This window comes from Polyodon spathula, chromosome 10, assembly GCF_017654505.1.
Source record: "Polyodon spathula isolate WHYD16114869_AA chromosome 10, ASM1765450v1, whole genome shotgun sequence".
In the NCBI taxonomy this organism is placed as follows: domain Eukaryota; kingdom Metazoa; phylum Chordata; class Actinopteri; order Acipenseriformes; family Polyodontidae; genus Polyodon; species Polyodon spathula.
This window is the reverse complement of record NC_054543.1, coordinates 1,368,632-1,388,691: the sequence shown is the minus strand read 5'-3', so window position 1 is coordinate 1,388,691 and position 20,060 is coordinate 1,368,632. Positions and strand designations below refer to the sequence as shown.

Sequence of the window (20,060 nt, the reverse complement as noted above, 5' to 3'; positions counted from 1 at the left end):
AAAAGCATGTTATGCATGCAACACTGGAACACGCAAAAATGAGCGACCTTAGACGATTATACAGTATGCCATACTAAAAAGAAAGAAGAAAAAAAGGGTTATGGTAATCAAGCATTAGGCTTGGTCTGTTAGAATGGAAACAGTGTATTACAAGACACCCATCAATGTTGCAACAAAACATGTTTGTTTTACTTTGATAAGCCATTGCAGATTGCACACGTGAATGGCACTGTTTATCTGTCTAGATTTCTCTCTATTTTGCTGTCACTCTGAGCAATGTAAAGATCTCTCTTTAGAAAAATGCAAAACAATATTTTAACCATAACCGTTTAGCATGAAACATTTTAGTTAAAAAGGCACAAAAAAAAGGAAATTGTGTGCTTTAATCTTCCAATTCCTGGCTGGGCTTGAGCATCACTGACACTGAGAGGCACACTAAGCTGCAAGAAATAACTTAAAGGAGAGGGCTGGACAGAGGAGGAGCTGCAGAAAGACCTACCCCTCTCACTGCTGTTATAAAGGAGCTGTGGGGATGGATAAGTTCCATTGAGAAACGCCAGAAAGCCTGCTAACAGTCAGAGAGGAGGAGAGAGAGAGAGAGAGAGAGAGAGAGAGAGAGAGAGAGAGAGAGAGAGAATCTGACTGTGGGAAGTGATGGACACAAAGAGAGGTAGGAATAAAAGTCTGTCTCATACTCAACGCCAGAGCTTAGCGTAAAAAAGGAATTAGTTTTCTCAGCAGCAGTTAACTGCTTTTATTTTAAGGTTAGAGATTAAATGGAGATTTTACTCTGGAGAAAACAAAAGTAAAAGTCTTTCAATTTAAAGGTTAATATTGCGTTACGTTTTTTAGTCATCAAAGTTGACTGATTGTTCAAACAAAAGTAGGAGTGCTCTGTGTTGCATGCAAACTTTACAAATGAGCTGCATTCATAGCGGGTCAACCCTCTGCCTTGTACTGCAGAGGGCTGGTCCAGTTGCAGTTGTGTTGTTCATTCACTTTTGGGAATAGCTGCACAGGTTCGCTTTTTCTTCTTTCTCCTACCTTATCCTGATAGATGCAAGTTTCTTTCACACAAGTAACATCCATGTGCGTGTCAGGCCTGCTGGAATGTTAAACTGTGAAAAAGGTCAATTAGGAGCACATGCTTGCTCCGGAGCCTGCTCTCCAATACAGCCTCCACAGCTAGTGCTGTCTGCTCCTCGCACTGTGCTGCTATAGTGTGTGCCTCCAGGGAATGTTACTTACAGATCACTGGCATTGCAGACACTGCCAACTGTTCACCCGCTATCTCGTAGCAACAGCCAGCAGCACAGTGGTTCTCTTTTAATTTACAACCGCAACAACACTAACTCTGAATCAGCCAGGCTGCTTTGCAAACACATGCAGGGCAGAAGGGTTTTTTTCTTATTCCCTGCACTGTGGGCATTTAGTTAAGGTTATAGTTAACAGTATCTATCAAACTGTTTGAGGCTTTTGTGTTCTGTTTCTATTGATTAGTATCGACTCAAAGGATTTATATTACCTGTTTTTGCAATTTAATTCCTACTTATCAATGCATTTCAAAAAAGCTAACAGGCAGATTGCCTCATGTCAGTTTTCTTTGCATTAACATTGTTGGGGATTTGGGGTTTTTAAATGTTTTCCCTCAGTGGGAAAGGGTTGTTAGTCCAAAAGGTTAGTGATGGAGTGTATAGGGAGAGTGGAGGGAGCGTGTGAGAGTGCAGTGTATGACCTGACAATAAGAAATGTAACATAAGAGCATTCAACACCCACATACCGAGCTCAGAAAAGAAGTTGAAAGATTACTGACATCGATAGTACTTATCAGAATGGAAGAAACAATTGCCTTTGTATGTGAAGTGGTCTCTGTTAGGATACATTGTATTGCAGCAATTCAATCATGTTGAGTATTTTTGCAAGGTAGAGAACAATGCTGGCAAGTTATTAAAGCCACATAGAAAAAACAGAACTTCCTGCAAAACTCTTGGATGCACTTGGTGCCAAGCGGTTAATAGCATCAGGAGGAAATGACTCCTGTTTCAGTGGTTTCCAAGTGAGTGGAGCTGAATGAGGATTATGTGATTTTCTCACCTAAATCCAAAATCTAATGTGAGAGTAACGTGAGGTTCTACCTAAAATCTAGTGTGAGAGTAACGTGAGGTTCTACCTAAAATCTAATGTGAGAGTAACGTGAGGTTCTACCTAAAATCTAATGTGAGAGTAACGTGAGGTTCTACCTAAAATCTAATGTGAGAGTAATGTGAGATTCTACCTAAAATCTAATGCAAGAGTAATGTGAGGTTCTACCTAAAATCTAATGTGAGAGTAACGTGAGGTTCTACCTAAAATCTAATGCAAGAGTAATGTGAGGTTCTACCTAAAATCTAATGTGAGAGTAACGTGAGGTTCTACCTAAAATCTAATGCAAGAGTAATGTGAGGTTCTACCTAAAATCTAATGTGAGAGTAACGTGAGGTTCTACTTAAAATCTAATGCAAGAGCAATGTGAGGTTATGAAAATAATTGAGATCTTTTATTTAACATTGTGTAATCAAAGAAGCTACTAAAAAATGTTCTGCTATGACAAAACATGACTTACCAAAAAGGTTTCTTTATGTTGGTTCTCATCAAGAAAAGTTATTTTTGAGGAGATTAAGTGATACAGGATTTCTAGAATGTAATTCAAATTTTCAGAGTTAATGCACTGCATTTTGGAACAAATATTTAATCAAAACACCTGGAGGGCTGAGTCAGGATACCGTTTCCAAATAACAAAAACAGATAGCTTGCCAAGCGTGTTTCCATAATGTACGTTTTCATCACTCGTGTATTTGTAGAGAAACTTCAAGATGTCCAGCATCGCTATTGTCATGAAAAAAACAAAAAACAAAACAAAAAAAAACTCCCACACAGACACATCTTGAAGTTATATTTTCCAAGGAAGGCTGGAACTCTAAGATAAAACTCTACAGTACATTTGGAGACAGACTTGTCCTGCTGTGTTGTATAGATATGTGTTTGTTGTCATTGGGGTGTTTGTAACGGCCAGGTAGCTGCAGTTCAGCCTTACAATAAACCTGTAAGAGACAAGACAAACATTATAGATACTGCATTTCCTGTTGTTAACACTGGTGCAGTGTAACTGGACTTTTACCTCGGAATTTTCGGACACATCTTTATGCGTGATCAAGTCAGGTAGACACACATTAGGGTTAACACTTATGGTGTCAAAAATGTTGAAGGCGTTTAACATCCCTATAATTAAACATTAGTTTAAAGTCACTGCACCTGCGTTCATTGCTTTATGCTGCAGCTCTATGAAAAAGTCTTTAATACATACTCAGAAATCCCATATGAAAAGGTATTGCAGTAATAGCCTAGCCCCATGTTAAGAATACTGTCAGGTTCTAAAATACCAGGACAGAGAGACAGATGTTTCAGTCAATAATAGTAGTAATATCTTTATATTGCACCTTTCATAGTGGAGCATGATCACACAGTGCTTTACAGAGGCAGGCTGTGAACTGTGTATTATATACAGAGTCACTTACAATAGGATGTGTATTGTATATTCTTTTCTGCAGGATGGAGCACAAGTGACTTGCTTAGGGCCACACAGTGAGTTAGTCAGCCTTAGCCCTAGATTTTAACCACAGGACCACACTCATTGTATGTAGTGGAAGTACTGTGTACACAGGACACCTGTCAGTGCTTTTGTATTGTCTTAGTGCTGTATGAGGTAGTATGCATAGGTTACATTACACTGCCTTTCAGATTTCTTAGGCAGTGTGGCAAATAACAAACTTTCTATACCACAGACACTGAGGTACTTGAATCTATTGTGTTAGTTGTGGTTAAGCTTTAGGTGGGGTTACAATAGCCTCCCCATTACTGTATCTGTCCCTTTGTACTTAAAACTTACATTTTATACAACCTCTCTGTGTCCTTTTATTTTATTATGCAATACTACACATGGTACTTCCTGTGTCACATGACCGTCTGTCCTTTATGATTGCTTCCCACCGTAACATATTGCAGCGATCGCGGTTAATGCAGGCAGGTGCATCACACAGGGCGAGGCAATCCACACACAGGCGGAGGGCGGGCGCGAACCCGGGACCTCTCGCACTAAAGCGTAGCGCCGGTACCGCTGTACAAAAGAGCCAGCTGCTGCCTTCCTTTAGCTGCTGCAATATCTTTAGGCAGGCAGGCAGGCAAAAAAGGGCTGTGTATTAAGCGAGTTTTGCAATTTTTGTATTTTTCTTTTTGTGTGTGTGTCTAATTACTGCTACTGTTTTTTTGTAATAAAGTTACCGGCACTTGTTTTGGTTTAACATCTTGAGGCACGAGTCAGATTTGACAAGTTATAAATAGAGCAGGTTTTTCTAATATAATAGTCTCTTTAAAAAAAAATCCATAATCAGTTTTAAAAAGCTAAAATGACAACAAAAATATTATTTATCACACATGTGCTGATAATGCAGCTCTGAGCTTGACTCTCTGACCTGTATCGCTGTCGGGTTGCAGGTCCTTCAAATGAAAGCCCACTTACCTCTCTTCCTGTTGAATACACCAGTCTCAACTTCCTTAATCTTTATCGTGTCTTATCAGAAGACTGCATTCTCAGACTGCTTACTTCTCTAAATACCATGCAGCTGTCTAATGGAGAGTTCTAGGAAGAAGAATGAGTACAGTCCATATTCAAGTTTTTTTCAATCAGTCAGTGATAAGACAGAATGGGAGAACACAAAACTCAACTTTGACTACATTCACACAGCAGCATCTAGAGAAGTCCATGCAGTGTAGGATTAACCTATATGCAAATTATGTTATAGCTAGGGCCCCCAGCAGAATTGGGGCCCATGCGAGGGCAAAGTATTTGGGGCATTTTATAAGAACTGCAAGTAGACGACCGGGCCCACACACACACACAGGAAGAGTGGCACACAGAAACTTGTTTTCAGTTTATTTTCATTTATTTTATGATGGCTAGGCATTCCTTCTCGATTGTATCATAGCTGGTCTGTCTCACGCAAGCAGCTTCCTGCTAATGCACAATACCAAAAGCTCCACACCCACTACCTCCTGGGAAATATTTGTCACTAGTCTTCCATCATAGATGTCAGTCTGCAGGATGAAATGTATTAATTATGCTCAAATTTACACATTTGAGTTTTAGAGTCAATTTAAAACCTGTCCTGTCTTAAATGTGCACAGTGTGCCTCTTTACATTTTGGAAACTCCTTTTTAATTGGGGGTCTGAATTTTAGAAAGACAAAAAGGCAGGTAAAGGTAAACGTGTAGAATGTGGGATGCTATGCTTCTGCAGCCGGCAAGAAGAGTTTAAGTCCATAGCGTTTGTTTCTCTCCCTTTATATCCTACAAGAAAATTGCAAAATTAGCCCAATACCGTGATTCTTTCAATATTCTTAAGAAATAAAAATACATTATTTCATAATTATTTGTATTACATAAAACCAAAAAAAAATCACATTAACTAAGCTCTACAGGTCTGATGTGTGCCTGCGTGTAATATTCACCATGCATAGTGCTGTGCAGTGATTATGTCATGTGACTACAATATATGTAATCTAGGCAGGAAATTAAAATACTACACACTGTAAACAAGAAAATGAATGTCTCTAAAAATGTGTCTGCAGCAGATCACGTAAAATAGTATCCAGCAGGAGTTTACACAGCAATGGAGGTAAGCTCTTCTGTACAACTTGCAACGTTACTGTAGATCACTACCGAGAATCAGCTGTTGACAGGCATTTAGATTCAAGTATTCACCGAAAGAGAAAAGCAGAAATCCAGAGCAGTACTGGGTCTGCTTAACTTGCAAAGAAACAAAAAACCGTGACTTCCATGTTCCAAAAGTCCACTGAAAACCATGAAGCACGAAACACATTACATTCTGACCTGACAGAGACGTTTGCTTGCTCAAATATCCCTCTTGAAAAGTTGGTCAACTAAAAAGTAACGTAAATTTTTCTGACTAAGTGTAGCAAATAGTGGAGCGATTCCTTCATCAGCCCAGCTGAGACGAGAATACTTTCCTAAAATCGCCGAGTATCACAAGCAGGAGATGATGGGATTGGTAAACAGTCTGGTTGCTTGTCAGTGGTCACTGACGAGTCGACTGATGCACAAGATCAGTATGGGTTACGCGTTTTTTATTTGTTTTGCAAGACCTAAATGGTGAACATGCATCTGACATAGAACTGAAAGATGTCCTTGCAGATACCTGCAGGCTGTTAATTACAACATCGTTTCACAAGCTGTTGTGCATAGGGCCCCCAAAATATTGGTTAGCGTAGGGCCCCCGAAGTCCATGAAAAGATCAATTGAAGCTGTAAAATTACACTTTAGGTGTTTTTTATTGCTGTAACTTTAAAGCATATACTTTATCAGGGTTATTCGAACAATCCCTCACAATATAGAAATGATCCAAATCGTACAAGTATGATATAGCTTGGCAGTGTTAGCTAAAGTTGGACACTGTCATAGATATCATTTTTTTCCAAGGTAGCCCTTTTATTAGTTTTCAAAAAGTACCTTAAACAAAACATTTTTTAGTTGAAGTCACCTGATGCCTCTTTGACTTTGTTATGCAAAAGATAGACCATACTAGCCACAGTACTACTGTAATTAAAGAGTGCAAGTTTGTTTAGTGCGTGCATGGGAAGACAAATAATATATTGTTAAACAGTAATACTTATCTTTTATGCTTCCAAGTGGAAAAGCAGCATGACTTGACATCATGATATATTATAGGATTATACATGCATGAAACAGGTTGGTTGGTTGGTTTATTTTGCAGCGTGTATTAAATTAAAACACGAAACTGTAGGAGTGCTGCAGTCAACCCTGAAAATGTAAAATGTTCAGTTGTGAAACAGAATTGTGTGTCACCAATACTGCTCTTAAGGGAAGCTAAGCAGTAAAGCAGAAAATAAAGTGATTTCCGCTTGTTTGTGTCTAACAACAAAGACCTTTATTCATTGATAACAGCTTTCGTCTTTGTGCATTATGCTGGTGGTCAAGGAAAAGACATGGGAATACTATTAGCTGGGCAGACAGGGTCAGTATTCAATGTTTCAGCAACTAGCTCTCAGGCACACGGCTGGACATTGAACTGTATATTGTGTGTGTTCTATTTATAATTTCAAACATTTCTAATATTCACACTACCAGTTTTAAAGTTGGTTAGTTCTGCATTTCTGGTGTTGAAAGTGATACAAAGTGGTAGGCTCTGCATTGTCCTAAAACTCCCTGTGTTAGTGTGGGCAGAGCTGGTACTGTGGCAGCCCTCACACTCTCCAGTCTTCACCTTTCCACACTGTCAAGTGAAAATGGAAGAGGTTAGTAGAGATGCTTCAACAAACAACGGACAACACACAATACTTCCACTATACAGAAAAATAGTAACATAGTAAGAATGTAGTGGATCTTTCATTTACGTAAGTGCTGCTCAGTCTTTGCGTTGTTTTATTCCTTGCAGAAGTTGTGTTGCGTGGTTGGCTCCTGCTCATTCACAAGCAGCATGTTCAGTATAAACCTAGGATACAAATACTGCTCCTGGTGTTTTCCACACTACTTTGATTCAGAGAGCATTGTCAGGTTAACGCATGTCGAGCATTGCTCAAACAGTACAGATGCATAACCATTGGGAGATTATTTGGACTACAATTATCACAGCTAAATGGTGCTTCTTCTGCGAGATGATAGACAGACTATTAATATCTGCACTTGCTCTCACGTGGCTCTTCCGCTGCTGTTTTATACTGTTCTGAAACACAAGAGCTGTTTTGTTTTTTTGCAATGTGTTTTCAGCATCTTTTGTATGATAGACAGTATTCTTGGGAAGCTGATTCTGGTAATGATGTAATTTCTCAGATGATGTTTGAACCAGGAGTAAGAAGGAATTCTGTAAATAAACAATATTGTAGCTGCAGAAATGAGCAACGCAAAACAAGAGCACTGTCACTGACTCTGAGAACACAGCCAGTTCTGTATCACTGACACGTGGCAAGTGATGAGAGCATAGAGAACAATAGCAAAAGATACAAACGAAATGCAATGCCTTACATATACAAGATGATTTCCTTTGGGGATTCCTAGACACAGGGATACTATTGTGGGGTACATGGACAAGCACAAGGGTACTATTGTGGGGTACATGGACGAGCTCCTGAAGTTTCATCTTTGATATTGTTCATGTCTTTTACCATAGCAGACAGTGGCTGTATTCTGCACAGTTCACTTCCTGTTCGCTGTGGTTATTCGAGAATCACAGTCTGAGTTTGCAAAGGTGTAGCACTGTGGAGTACTCTTGCAGTATTAGGAGTGGTGCTGTCTCAGTTGTGCTCCAGGGAAGGATAGAAAGATGCTGCGTTTGGCTGAATGTCAATTGCCCTAAACAGAGAGCTGACTGGCTGCCTGGGACCAGCCCAAACAAGCACACATTCTGGGGAATCCTACCTTCCTTCCAGCCTGAGTCTCCCACAGAGGACAAACAGCAGGTCAGTGAGGATGGGGTGCAGGATGAGTAAAACAGTCTCTGCCTTTCTTACCATGTCAGCTGTGTGTTTGTTTTATGAACCCATGGAATGTTCAGCTGCATTACAGCACTAGACGGAACTAGAACGTCTGGCTCTTCTGTACAGGCACCTCAATGCTGTGTTGATTCAAGGGGCACAAAGAAAGTAATAACATACTGGAAGTTGCAGGAGATCTGCAACCATCCATTAACTGATTAAGGCTGCTTTGTTTTTATAGTTTTGACCTGTGTTGTTTTTTCTTTGTTATATTCTTTACTGTTATACATAAATTGCACAAGGCTTTTGAATGCATAGTTACACTTTTTCTGGGAACAGTAACTTTCTCAGTCCCAAAGTCCTATTTGCAACCATGCCAAGACCACAATTTAATAAGGGGACAGTCTTTATCATAACGATAGACTGTTTATCTGACTATATATGTGAGCATGGAATGGCTAAAACAATATAAGGATGGTATGAGGTATGTACAAGTGAAAGGACTGAAGTATAGACTTACTGGGTAGCTTAACGTTGCTGGTAAGTAAGGATATCTGCATCTTCAGGAGGAAAAAACGGAATCTCTAAAAAGTGCTCAAAAAAAGTATGAATATGGTCGAGGCAAAAGCAGCAAGTCTTGAAGTGTGGCCTGAAAAACATATTTGATTATCGAATGAGAGTGTTTATACTTAGGCATGTGGAATGTGTTGTTTGGTGAATCTTGAGCTCCAGCTTCTGTTCTTGTCAGTGCCTGAGATGGTCTGGATCACAGGGAACTCCTTTCTCTGACATCATAAAGCCAGGAGTGGAATTCTCCTTCCAGGGCCAGAATAAACAAGGACAAAAGGAGTGCCACAAAGGAAACAACCAAGCAAGCAGTTACTGCAACTCTTTCTCAAAACAGAAACAAGCAACAAAGAAATAAATCAAAAAATGCCTTGTTTCTTCCTAATAAATTACAAAAAATTACAGTCTGTACCTCTCATGATTGGCGTTCACCGTTAAATAGTTTCCACTGCTCAATTCTCTGTTTCTATGCCAATGCTAATATGTTACTTGGCAATGGATTGAGAACACAAGCCAAGAAAAATACCTCTGAATGCTGATTTGATGCAACATGTGCAACTACTATAGGCTTAACAGCATAACACTAGCAATGGGTTAATTAGCAATGAGTTAATTAGCAATGAGTTAATTAGCAATAGGGTTAATTAGCAATGAGTTAATTAGCAATGAGTTAATTAGCAATGAGTTAATTAGCAATAGGGTTAATTAGCAATGAGTTAATTAGCAATGAGTTAATTAGCAATGAGTTAATTAGCAATAGGGTTAATTAGCAATAGGGTTAATTAGCAATAGGTTCTATTCAATAAAATATGTTCCTAAAATCGCGAGAGGTAACGCATGCTATCTTGATTAATAGAAGGTGGAAGGACATTGCTTACAAGTGGTTGCAGAAATCAAACCTGAGGTCCTGAGTTGTGTGTTATTCAACAATGTATGAGCCTGTATCCTGTGTGTGCCAAGAAAGACATTGTTTGAAAATACTGAACCAAAACCGTCGAGCTGTAGCCTTTGAACATTGTATTACTCTTGTAAAGTTATCCACGTGTGACCCTAAAACCCCTTCCTCCCTTGTACAAGGTGCAAGCACCTTTTTGAGTGAAAGGTCTATGTGGCAGAGATGCATGGCTCTGATAGAGCCAGCTTAGTTTCTTTGAGGTTTCCCCACTGGGAATGAGAATGTAAAGTTGGGAGGTTTAATTTTTTGCAGGTATCAGGCTTTTAAAGACTGTCAGCCACACCTGTGATGTGCAGGAATGGATAAAGGATCCTGTAGTGGCTTTGACACTCACTGAGAGCAGAAGCAGGGTGATCTTTGGGATACAAATTGAACATTTGTGAAACTGCAACAATGTTAATATATTGTAATAACTGTACCGTGTTTTAAAAAATATAAAGTCAGCAGAAATATTATTGCAGAAATAGGAGAGCAGGCATTGACTTAATGTTAGAAAAAAAGCATGCCTGTGTGCCAATGCTTATTGGTTCTTGGAAACTGACCAGTAAGACCTGTGAAATGAATTGAGTTTGTCTTTATCTAAGAGCTGCCGGTATTGCAAATAAAAAGCAACCATTAGACAGAATTACATTTAAAACTAAAAAGAAGTGTTGCACTTATTTAAGTTTTACTGTAATAGAAACAGAAGTATGTATTAAACTGTTAAGTTTAAAAGTGAAACAATTTAATAGAAAGTTGTAACCTAGTTTATTAAGTTGGGCACATGCATAAAGCGACAAGTTCTTTGTCAGTAGATTTACTGCAGGGTAACCCTCGGCTCTGTCTGCCTAAAAGCACTACTGGGACATTCAAAGCTGGTTTGCTGGTCAATTGCATTTCCTATCAAGACCCTTAGCTATGTATAAACTGTAATATTTTACTAACAAGAAGCACTGTCTGAGCAAGGCAGTAGTAGACATTTTGGAGATAAGAGGAATATGCTTTGACATCCCAGCTGAATTTATTGGTCAGCTATGGTCTCAAAGCCAAGGCCTCTCTACCATGTGTAATCTTTTAACATTGACTAAAAAACAGTACCTTTTGGTACCAGAAGAAAGGCGTTAATGTGCCAAACACTTTTGTACAGTGGTATCGGAGCTATGCTTTAGTGCAAGAGAACCCAGGTTCACACCTGCCCTCCACCTGTGTGTGGATTGCCTCATCCTGTGTAATGCAGCAGCCTGCAGGAACTGAGGTTCGCTACAGGGGGTGTGAGGGGCTGTTTGTTCAGGGGTAGGGGACCTACAAGTGTATGCTTGCTTGCCTAGGGCCCAGTGATGGGTTAATAAAGCCCTGGATACAGCACAATATTTTACAAAGAACTACAAAAAACTTCTTACAGATTTAAATTTGTTAACTATTTATTAAGCTAAAAAGTGTTTTACAACATTATAAACCAAATTAAAAAAGGACAGTTCTTTCCCCGGGTTCAAGGGAAGTCGGCCAGTCTGGAAGGGGGCGAGACTCCATGGTGCAATAACGCATTGACCCGGAAGGGAAACAACATGGCAGCCGCAGATTTGAGAAGTGGTTGCACTTGTTTACCAAGGGGTCATGTGTGCTAGAATAAAAGGAGACAGAGAATCGTAATCTGTTCCTTCGCTTTGGTTTGTGAAAATAAACTGAGAAGGACTGTGAGAGACCCCGTTCCTATTTCATAAAGTACTGTGAGTGTTTTGTTTGTTTTGTCTTGTAATTGTCTTGTCTTGTTTTGCACATTAAGAGACAACTAACACAGTTCCGGAGCTGTTGCCTAGGGCCAGCACTAAGCCGGAGCAGCACTTCACCAACAGTCACTAAATAACCTGTATCACCCACTACGAGCACTACTGCACTCACCCAGGACCGGTGGCCGTGTATGTATTATTGTGGGTCAGATATTGTGTTATTAGTTGGGACTGCAATCCTGTTATTGTTTACCCCGTGCAGTACACATTGTGATGTGTTGCCGAGGGATTATTGTTTTGGTCACCTGACCTGGAATAATAATAAAAAACACTTTTCCACACTGGATTACAAGGCTCTGTCTGTTTAATTACCGCACTCCTGCACCTGTTCCTGCTTAGCCACTTTGTCACAACAGGTTATCCAATATCCATGAGTTGAGCAATATACTGTACATTGCTTAAGGCCTTCTTTTCTTAACTTCCAGACATGAAACAGAAGAACCCCTGGCACAGGCACATCATTGTGATCATCGCATTCCTCTTTGTTGTGGGAATTATCGTATTAGTTACGACAGCTGTTGTACAGAACAAGCCTCTTCCCAAGAACAATAAGGTAAATTGATATGTAAACTTGGAGTTTAATCATTCAGTAATCAATCTCTCCAAACTGCTACATTGTAACTGTTATCTGAATACAAGATTTGTTGGTAACACTTTACATGAAGAGTCTCTAACAACTGTGTGTTTACATATAGCAGTTACTTATATAAATTAATGTGTACTTACCCTTTTTCTGATACAATTGTGTACTTACATATATCATGCAAAACGATTTGCATGTCATATATGGTATATATAAAATCAAATGTGGCTGTGTGGTCCAGCATTTAAACAAACAGGCTTGTGACCAGGAGGTCCCTGGTTCAATTCCCAGCTCAGTCATTGAGTGATTGTGTGACCCTGACCAAGTCACTTAACCTCCTTGTGCTCCACCTTTTGAGTGAGACGTCCTTGTAGGATTTAAGTCTAGGATGATTCATTCAAGGAACCTCTGTTCTTGTTGTCCAAAGGTATTGACTAAGAGCCTGATGAAGCAATGTCATTGCTAATGTTTTATAAGAATAATTGAGGAATGCGTCACAAACCGATGCTTATTTTTATACTGTGCATGGGTGCAATGTACAGTGTGACTATATCTTGTTCCATGTATGCTTATTACATTTGAAATACTGACCCTGCTTCTAAAGAGTTGGCCTGTGCTCTGCTTCTCCACAGTATGGCATCGTCCTGGATGCAGGTTCTTCTCACACCTCCCTGTATATCTACGAGTGGCCAGCAGAGAAGCAGAATGACACTGGAGTGGTGCAACAGCTACATGTCTGCCATGTCACAGGTACACAGAGCATGCAAGCAGCGTCTACAGTCAGGAGTGCCCAGGGAGGAGCAGGAGCCTTTAGCTGCTCTGATCCCTGCCTTTGCACCTCTGTCCTGAGTCATGTCAGGAATGCTGGAACAGTCGAGTCTTTGAAATGAAATTTAAAACAGATTGGTTTGCTTTGGTTTATTCTTAAGCTGGGTTGACTGGCCAACGGCTTTTTTATTTATTATTTTATTTTTTATTCTTAGACGCCCTGGAGGTTCTGCATGAAGAGCGCCTCTATATAAAAGCAAATTGCATTGTGTTGTCTACTTCTGTGTATATTACAGGCATCCTCGGGCAATTCTTCAGTTCTCTGAAACATGTTTGTTTTTCCATTACTCTGTGTTTCCTCCTTGCTGGAGGCAATTACAAACAGTTACATGTTGGAGGCTGAGATCATTAGAGCCGGAGATTATGAGAGCAAAGTTCCATGATGAACAATCAGGATTTTAGACATCAAGTATATTGGCACTTTGACCCATTCTCACAGGCAAGAGAATCTTCTTGGGTAAGAGTTCAGTGCATTATAAATTCAAGATATATGCAAGACTATAAAAGTGACACACGACCGCCTCCACAAATCATTTACAGTGTGCATTGCTTTTCTCTGCATGATATATTTTTGATGAAGTCATTTACTTTTACACGTTTTATACACATGAAAATCGAAGAACAACTATTCTGTGTTATTAGCGCAAATACAGGACAATGCAATCGAGTCATTTAAATGCATATGAACAATCTTGATGATGTTATTATATTTCAAAGATCAGGAAAGGGTAATGAAGCCTTTAAAACTCAAATATTTTCCGTTCACCAACACAAGACTGTTACTGCATTAGCTCTGCATTCGTGTCTCGCCATTTCTAAATACAGTGAATATGGATATTCTCAGTGTCATTTCACAAAGTGATGCCTGTAGCTGTTGAGAAACAGCGCACGTATTAGTTGTAAACATGAAAGACAAAGACGGTGAAATGGTTTAGGGCCTACATTTCCTGGTACTAACTTCAATTCATCTTAATTAAATACATTTGAGTTTGGAAATCCATCCCATAAGGAAGTAAATATTTGGGCAGGAAAAAAAATCCTCATTTATAGTGATTACACTATGTATCACAATTTTTGTTCCTGGGTAGTAAGTGTTATTTCCTAATTGCTTATGCCTCAAAAGTATAGAAAATGGTTATTATTCCCCACAAACTTTGCTTTTGTGACCAGGGCAGTGATATTTCAAAATATCACTATTTCCAATGGGAAAACGGGCAAATGTGTGTCTTTTCATTCACATAAAGTTAGAAAAAAACAACATATGAATCCAAATTAACATGTATTTATACTAAAGTAATACAAAAATGACTACAAAAGATTCAGAAGTGAGTAGTTTTTTGAGATTTACGATTATACTGGAATACTTGGAAATAGTGATATTTTGAAATATTACTGTCCTGGTCACAAAAGCAAAGTTTGTGGGGAATAATAGCCATTTTCTATACTTTTGAGGCATAAGCAATTAGGAAATAACACTTACTACCCAGGAACAAAACAAAACAAAAAAATTGTTACACGGTGTTATTAGACAAGTTGCTTAGTAGGTATTGTAGGGCATTTACAAATAGCACATTATTATTGGAACATTTCTGCTGTGGAGTTAGGAAAATTGTACCTATTTATTGGATGTATTATTTATTTCACCAAGCAAAAATGTAAAAATATATATTTAAAACTTTTTCAGGTGTGACCTGAGCAAGAGACAAAACATTATTTTTACAAGATAGGAAAAATATTTCATAAGAGCAACAATTTTGTCTGACATGTTAATTATTATTATTATTATTATTATTATTATTATTATTATTATTATTATTATTATTAATTAATAATAATAATATAATATATATTATAATAATAATAATAATAATAATAATAATAATAATAATAATAATAATAATGCCTGTCGAAATTGGTCCGGGATGAAGACATATGTATGCTTTTTTTCCTTTTGCACAAAGATCAGTTGTTCCATTCAGGATTGGAGGAAACACTTTGAAGGTCCCTCTGTGTCTTACTATCTAAGTGCTGTGTATATGCATACAGCTGCTGTATGAAAGAGTGTTTTATTTTCCAGAATGCTAGCCACTAATGGTCTCTCACCATCTTTGACATCTATTGAAACAAACAGGCCCCGGAATCTCCAGTTATGCAATGGACCCAGAAGGGGCAGGAAGATCTCTACAAGATTGCATGAATGAGGCAAAAAGAATAGTTCCCAAAAGAAGACACGAGGAAACCCCAGTGTCCCTCGGAGCTACAGCTGGCATGCGGCTCCTCAAGTATTTCATTTAACTACATTTAACAAGCTGACATGCTCTCAGGATCCCACATCAGTTTCATGACTGTCCCGGCCTCCCCTATTGTTTTAATACGTGATCTAGCCTGAATCATGTTTAACGAATAGGTTCCATGCTATAACACTTAATTGCTTTAAAAAGGAACACATTGTGCCTCTTGCATCCTCTCTGTGTTGCCTCACAAGGACGCCTCTTTCTGGAGTCGCTGTGCATTCAGTAGGACTTTTGTGTGCTTTTACTTCCAGACTGCAGAACCCAGAAGGCTCGGATAAAGTTCTTTCATCTGTGAAAAAAACGCTGTCCTCTTTCCCCTTCGAGTTTCTGGGGGCACGGATTATCACTGGACAGGACGAGGGGGCGTATGGGTGGGTCACGGTCAACTACCTGATGGGTAACTTCAAACAGGTATATCCAGTCACACTGTGGTATGTACTGTGTAGGTGTGTACTGAACGTAAAGAAAATCAACAGGAGATGTAAAAGTAGTGAAGATGAAATATGTTTTCATTAGTTAATTAGTGGTATTTGATATCAGATTGAATTTGTTCTGTTAGAAGTACTGAAGTGATTTGCAATGTCAACAAACCTCACGACTGTCAGCTTAAAAGGTTTACTCGATTAACGCCTGGACCGTTAGGATCAAAATGTGTACAGTAGAAAAAAAACTCAAAAAACATCCAGATATTTGCCTACCATAATTATCCAAGCATAGCACACACCCCTTTTACAAACTGTGGGAGGATTTCGCTGTGATAAAGTTTCTGTGAAAAGTATCCTCTGGTAATATTATTCTATATTCCTGCCAGGGTAGTGAACTGGAGGTGCACTTTCTACATCTAATGCAAGTGAAGGCAGCTCAATCATGCATGTTAGACACAGGGGGGTGTTGTATTGCAAAGTTATGGTATATCTTTTCATTACTGTCAGCAGCTGATCTCTTTGTCTCTCTGTCTCTTCATCTCCAGGGAAGCGGGTGGTTAAATCTTTGGCCCAAGCCTGAGACCACAGAGACGCTGGGGGCTCTCGATCTCGGGGGGGCTTCCACACAGATCACATTTGTTCCAAAAGGAGAGATCGAGTCTTTAGAGAGTTCCATATATTTCCAACTGTATGGCAACAAGTACAACGTTTACACGCACAGCTTTCTCTGTTACGGAAAGGATCAGGCTCTCAAGATCACGCTGGCTAAACAATTACAGGTAGAGCTAACATAGCTGAATTACACTATTCTAACCAGGGAAGAAAGATGGCTCAAATAGAGAGGGAGTTTCACATGGGTTCTGTATGGTTATGGCATTTCTATTACAATGTAGTCCAAAACAGCTATGCAAACCCAATCAACAGATTAAAATACAATTTGTATATCCTGGGTTTAATTTGTAAACTAAAAGATACCAGATAGTTTTTTGGCTATATGTGTGCAGTATATCATTACAGTATAGTTTTAAAAGGTGGCATATTTGGTACACCTTAACTCCTTCTGTAACAAATTAATATGCAAAGTTCTTAATTTAATTGAATGTAATTATTATTCTTTTTTTCATCATAAATGGAAATGAAAAAGAAAAAAGCACAGACATAAAGATATCTGTAAGTTGTGGAAACAATGTTCTCTATAAGAATGCAGGGTGCCAATGTGGTCTAGAGAAAAACATTCTGTTATCTCGTGGTCACGAGATGATTCATCTCAGGATCTCAAGTAAATGGAAGTAATTACTTCAGTTTTCCTGACATAATGTATCCATCTCTGGGATCAATTTTTACTTGAGATCCTTAATTAGTTGTGATCTCGACATAACAGACTGTTTTTTTTTCGTTGTTCGATTCCTAGCCGCTGTCATTTGTCACACTGCTGTCAGTGATATTTTAGTGTTAAAATACCCTTGATACCCTGGAAGATCCCCAGTGGAGTGATCCTCTGCCCCTCTCATTTCAGGCACATGTTTCAGGTAGCCTTGAAGATCCCTGTTTCAACCCAGGTTTTATTAAAGAAGTGTCTCTGCAAAGCATCTACAGCAGCCCCTGCACTGCGGGAGAGAGGAACACAACCGGCATACAGGCCGGGTTCAATCTCACAGGAACAGGCAACGCACAGCAGTGCCGTGAAAACATCAAACAAATCTTCAACTTGACCCACTGCCAGTCATCCAACTGTTCCTTTAACGGGGTCTACCAGCCCCAGCTGCATGGGAATTTCAGGGCCTTTTCAGCATATTATTTTGTAATGGCTTTCCTAAATCTGACAACCAGCGAAAGGCCTGTCACACTGGTTGAAGCCAAGGAGAAAATAAAAGAGTTCTGTTCCACATCCTGGCAGACAGTAAGTGACACTCCTCTGATATGTTTGATGTTTTGTTGACCTTTTGGTTAACATTTTAAAATAATGGTCGGAAATTTATAATGAATTCCGAGTAAATACCACAGGATTAACACCCGAATATCTTAAACACTTCCTCTGAGCTCTGAAGTCTTTTTGAATTCAGTCCTGTTAATTCATCATCATTTTAATAAACATTTAGGTTTCCCTTTCATAGTGAATTCACTGTTTATTCTTCCCTAATTCATTCCCTCTTATACAGCATGTCTTAAAAAGAAACATGGAATAAATACAGATCATTAAATCCATATGCGTTAACAGGGGTCTGAATTTACGATGAATGACTTCAGAACTCTGAGGAAGTGCATTAGAGATCCAGATGTTATTCCTGTGGTGTTCAGTTGGAATTCATTAGGAATTTTGCAGACATTATTTGAAAGTATTACCAGCTTTGCTGTGCTGCTAGTCAAATGTGATTCCTTGAAGCTAAACCTGCACACAAATCAGACACCAACCAACTCAAGCATTTTGTGTTTCTTTTTTCTTAACAGTTAAAAGAGGACTTCCCAAAAGTTAAAGAGAAGTATCTGAGTGAATACTGCTTCTCAGGGACCTACATCTTGACCTTGCTTGAGACTGGATATAAATTCAGCCCAGAGAACTGGAACACAATTAGCTTCATTAAGAAGGTAAACTGACAGCAGAATCTTTAAATGATATTCACTGCACCCACATTGAGACGCATAGGCTTTTAATAAACTACATATTGAGTTCTTGATTTGATAGCCTCTATCACCATGCAATGCAAGATGTAACCAAACCAGACGCACAAAACATGCAGAGTTGTGCACTGTGACATTTTTTGCATTGTGGATCAGACTCTGGCTTGCAGTGCGCAGGGTCTATTTAGACAAATTTAACAGAGATCCCCATTTAAGACAATGAACCTGTGTGACCACTGGGTGTCACTGTTGTTCCATGTTGGGGTCAAATCATACACTACTGTGCTTGAGTTCATCATAAAGGGCAAGACAAGGTATTGAACTCTCCCACTCCACACAGGACCAAATTCAATCAACTGTTCATATGATAAATACAGTAAATGTGGAGCTGCAGTATTTTTTATCAATGCTGCTGCATGTACAGACTTCGACATGTTTCATCAGTAATGTTTTCAATTCAAACACTCAGCAGTCAAAGAGTCAGGCAAACTACATTCATTAAAATATGTTGCGACACATGATTTGAGCTGTGCATAATCTGTGAGTCATTGTCAGTGTGAAGCAGATTGCTATGCAGTGCTGTCTTCTCATGGCGATAATACTTAATAGAATGTACAGATTCTGCTGATTTTGATCGAATTCATACTCAAAGCACTAGGGAAGAAATTGCATTGTAATTCTGTGTGTTCTTGTCCAGATTGGGGATAGCGATGCTGGTTGGACTCTTGGCTACATGCTGAATCTCACAAACATGATTCCTTCAGAGGCCCCGTGCTCTCCTCCTCTCCCTCAAGCTGGCTACATCTCCCTCATGGTCATATTCTCCTTACTCCTCATGGGGCTCCTTGTCACCGGATGGCTTTGCTTTGGAAAAAACACTTGCACATCTCAGAAAGAAGTTGTTTAACAATACACACGCACGCACACACGCACACACGCACATGCACATGCACACGCACACACACTCACACGCACACACACGCAAACACCACACACAGACACATACCCACACACAAAACTGTGAACCCAAAATGCTGTCATTTGTTTCCCAAAGCAGTGAGAGGGTTACGGAAACCTTGTATTTCTGTTTGTTTCTCGTCTTTTTTTGTTTTTTTACTGTGTGGTTTTACTTTTCACTTTGTGGTTTTTTTTTTTACTGTGTGGTTTTACTTTTCACTTTGTGTTTTTACTGTGGTTTTGCTTTTCACCTTGTGTTTTTTTTTTACTGTGTGGTTTTTCTTTTCACTTTGTGGTTTTTTTTACTGTGTGGTTTTTCTTTTCACTTTGTGTTTTTACTGTGTGGTTTTACTTTTCACTTTGTGTTTTTACTGTGTGGTTTTACTTTTCACTTTGTGTTTTTACTGTGTGGTTTTACTTTTCACTTTGTGTTTTTTTTTTACTGTGTGGTTTTACTTTTCACTTTGTGTTTTTACTGTGTGGTTTTACTTTTCACTTTGTGTTTTTTTTTTACTGTGTGGTT

At 39.0% G+C, this 20,060-nt stretch overlaps 1 protein-coding gene across 1 annotated transcript; it reads left to right on the top strand.

The window, feature by feature from the left end:
- The first annotated feature begins 563 nt into the window (after nt 1-563).
- On the top strand, nt 564-19,718 carry LOC121321535 (ectonucleoside triphosphate diphosphohydrolase 1-like). The gene is made up of 9 exons (XM_041260527.1): nt 564-670; nt 12,257-12,384; nt 13,047-13,164; nt 15,374-15,524; nt 15,788-15,947; nt 16,507-16,740; nt 17,478-17,861; nt 18,410-18,547; nt 19,278-19,718. Exons 1-9 carry the CDS (start codon nt 655-657, stop codon nt 19,485-19,487), a joined length of 1,539 nt encoding a protein of 512 aa, XP_041116461.1. The 5' UTR covers nt 564-654; the 3' UTR covers nt 19,488-19,718.
- The last annotated feature ends 342 nt before the right edge of the window (nt 19,719-20,060 follow it).

Excerpts from the sequence above, each read along its gene's own strand:
- LOC121321535 (XM_041260527.1), top strand. Across the intron at positions 12,385-13,046 it reads CTCTTCCCAAGAACAATAAG|TATGGCATCGTCCTGGATGC; the intron begins GTAAATTGATAT and ends GCTTCTCCACAG. Across the intron at positions 16,741-17,477 it reads CGCTGGCTAAACAATTACAG|GCACATGTTTCAGGTAGCCT; the intron begins GTAGAGCTAACA and ends CTCTCATTTCAG.